Below are 3,133 nucleotides of genomic sequence, written 5' to 3'. Positions count from 1 at the left end.
AAAAAAAAAAAAAAAAAAAAAAAAAAAAAAAAAAAAAAAAGGAGACACATTTTTATTTATTATAATAAAAAGGAGACACATTTTTATTTATTATAATAAAAAGGAGACACTTTTTTATTTATTATAATAAATAAGGAGATAAATAAAGAAGAAAAGGAGACAAAAAGAAAAAGAGGCAAAATATAATTAATATTTTTTTTTTGTCAATATATTTACTACTGCTTCTGCTGCTGTTATTACTGCTGCTGCTGCTGTTGCTGCTGTTGCTGCTGCTGCTGCTGCTGCTGCTGTTGCTGCTGCTGCAGTTATCTGAATACTATGAGTATTTAGTGCAAAAGGGTTGTTGCCCAATAAGAACATCTTCTTTCCTTCTTAATGGATTTTCTTCCTCTATAAAAAATTATACACAAATACACTTTATACAGTAAGTATTCAGGTGTATAGGCAACTTTTTTTTTTTTTTTTTTTTTTAAGGTGTATAGGCAACTCTCCTTTTGTCTCCTTTTATACCCTATTGTCTCCTTTTATCTCTCTTTTTGTCTCCTGCATGCAGGCCTGATGATTTAGCGTTTGCATTAAAGGAGGTACAAAAAGGAAGATTAACAACTAAAGTATGTCCCTCTACCGAGGGTTTAGGGTTTAGGGTTTAGGGTTTAGGGTTTGGGGTTTAGGGTTTAGGGTTTAGGCTTTGGGGTTTAGGGTTTAGGGTTTAGGCTTTGGGGTTTAGGGTTTAGGGTTTAGGGTTTATGTGTTGCAGGCGTTGCGTTTGTATGTCGCTGCGCTCGCTCAAGGAGACCCTGACGCTAAGAGATACTTAGCACACAACGTAAACCCTAAACCCTAAACCCTAAACCCTAGACATTTTGGGTAGACACGGACGCTAAGATATACTTAACAGATAACGTAAACCCTAAACCCTCGACATTCTCCCTTCTCCCTTGACAGAAGGCTAGACCGCAAACTAGGGTTTAGAGCTTAGGGTTTAGGGTTTAGGGTTTGCGCAGGCAACGGAGGAGGAGACAGAGGCTCGTGCTCGTGAGGATCTACAGGAGCTATTTAAAGAGCAGCCTAAGTAAACCCTAAACCCTAAACCCTAAACCCTAGGTCCTAGACAACCATGGTAGATATAATATGTTGCTGTTTTCCTCTCCTCTAGGGTTTAGAGTTTAGGGTTTAGGGTTTAGGGTTTGTGTGCAGGCAGCAGGTAGGAGGGTTAGTTGGTTCTTTGCTGTCTATACACCCCACACTCTCTCCTATAAAAGCAAGAAAGTTAGCTGAAGAAGCTCTTGCTGCTGCTGCTGCTGCAGCAGCAAGCAGCAACAGCCAGAAACCTGCTGCTGCTGCTGCTGCTGCTGCTGCTGCTGCTGCAGACAGTAGCAGCTAGCCAGCTGTTGCAGCAGCAGGCAACACCAGCAACCCAGCTGTATGTTGTTGCAGCAGACAGACACAGCTAGCTAGCTAGCTAGCTAGCTAGCTAGCTAGCTGCTGCAGCGGATAGCCACAGCTAGCTGCTGCTGCTGGGTCCTATAGCTAGCTGCAGCAGTTATCAGCTAGCTGCCCCCAGCTGCAGTAGCTAGCACCTAGCTGCAGCAGCTAGCTAGCAGCAGCATCTAGCTAGCTGCAGCAGCTAGCTAGCAGCAGCATCTAGCTAGCTGCAGCAGCTAGCTGCAGCTGCTAGCGACCTGCCTTCCTTTCCTTGCGCGCTACTCGCTGTTTCTCTTTCTCCATCTTTTGCTGCTGCAGCAGCTGCTGCTGTTTGTTGCGCTGCACCTCCCTGCAGCAGCACATGCACAGGCAGCAGCAGCAGCAGCAGCAGCAGTATATCTTGTCATAATACCGCCTAGAGGGTTTTTATCTAAACCCTTAACACTATGCAACAATAAAGACACCCTAAACCCTCAACGATGAGGGTTTAGGGTTTAGGGTTTGTAGGAAGCTTAGGGTTTAGGGTTTAGGGTTTAGGGTTTGACGTACATCTCATGATCTGCCTTAGCCTTTGCTCTTGCTGCTTGTGACGCCTTTAGTACCTGCAGCAACGGGGTGTATAGACAGCGCAGCAGCACTAAACCCTAAACCCTCGGATATATTCTGTTCTAGGGTTTACTAGGGTTTATAGGGGTTTATTAGGGTTTATTAGGGTTTAGGGTTTAGGGTTTTATATACTCGTGCTCTGTTATCATTACTCCATATGCCTGCATCATAACCATCCTTCTTAGGGCTGCTGCTGCTGCTGCTGCTGCTGCTGCTGCTGCTGCTGCTGCTGTTTAGCTGCAGCTTCCCTTCATCGTCACACTCTACCATCTCGTCTACCTCATACCCGTACTGCTGCACCACACGCTGCAGCAGCAGCAGCAACAGCAACAGCAGCAGCAGCAACATTAACAGCAGCAACAGCAGCAGCAGCAACAGGGTCAGTGGCAACGCAGACTAACAACAGGTCAAGCAGCAGCAGCAGCAGCAGCAGCAGCAGGATTCGTAGTACCTCTCGTATGCGTCTTGCGACCTCATCTTCAGGGGTAGCAGCAGCAGCAGCAACTGCAGCAGCAGCAGCCGCTGCTGCTGCTTCTGCTGCTTCTGCTGCTGTTGGTGTTGTTGCTGCTGGTGTACGTACAGAGATAACAGCATCAAAGTTTTGCTGCCTTTGCTGCTGCTGCTGCTGCGCTGCAGCAGGAAGGACAATATCTATCCATTGTGTAGCACATTTGCAGCAAAAATCCTCTAGCTGCTGCTGCTGCTGCTGCTGCTCATCGCTGCTGCTGCTGCTGCTGTCTGCTAATGATAGACTTAATGTCTCCTTTATATCTGCCTGCAGCTGCTCCTTCTGCTGCTGCTTCTCCTCTGCTGTTGCTGCTGCTGCTGCTGCTGCTGTGCCACCTGAACTCTCCAGCAATCCTAATATATATTCTGCAACAAACAGCAGCAAAACCCTCTCGAAGAAAAAGGGTTTAGGGTTTAGGGTTTAGGGTTTAGGGCTTAGTCTTGTGAACACAGTAGGGTTTAGGGTTTTCACCGAAGGAGGGTTGAGGAATAGGGTCTAGTTGTACACACCAAGCCATTAAGGTGTAGGGTTTAGGGTTTAGTGTTTAGGCTAGGGTTTAGGGTTTAGGGTTTAGGGTTTAGGGTTTAGGGTTTA

General features: G+C 46.2%; 2 protein-coding genes across 2 annotated transcripts; one reads left to right on the top strand and one right to left on the bottom strand.

Annotated features, from left to right (window-relative positions):
- Positions 1–553: 553 nt before the first annotated feature.
- On the top strand, positions 554–1,076 carry EMWEY_00058030 (hypothetical protein, conserved; the record flags this gene model as incomplete). The annotated part of the gene is made up of 3 exons (XM_013480758.1): positions 554–611; positions 758–826; positions 1,005–1,076. Coding segments are annotated over 3 exons (199 nt in total), but the record flags the coding sequence as incomplete, so codon positions are not given.
- A 598-nt stretch (positions 1,077–1,674) lies between these two features.
- EMWEY_00058020 (hypothetical protein, conserved) lies at positions 1,675–2,892 on the bottom strand (the record flags this gene model as incomplete). Its single annotated transcript, XM_013480757.1, has 4 exons — positions 1,675–1,774; positions 1,975–2,027; positions 2,164–2,337; positions 2,483–2,892. Coding segments are annotated over 4 exons (737 nt in total), but the record flags the coding sequence as incomplete, so codon positions are not given.
- Between the last annotated feature and the right edge of the window lie 241 nt (positions 2,893–3,133).

This window comes from Eimeria maxima, genomic scaffold, assembly GCF_000499605.1.
Source record: "Eimeria maxima Weybridge genomic scaffold, Emw_scaff2299, whole genome shotgun sequence".
Taxonomy (NCBI): domain Eukaryota; phylum Apicomplexa; class Conoidasida; order Eucoccidiorida; family Eimeriidae; genus Eimeria; species Eimeria maxima.
Note: the sequence above shows the minus strand (reverse complement) of the source record. Positions and strands in the feature narration are given on the sequence as shown.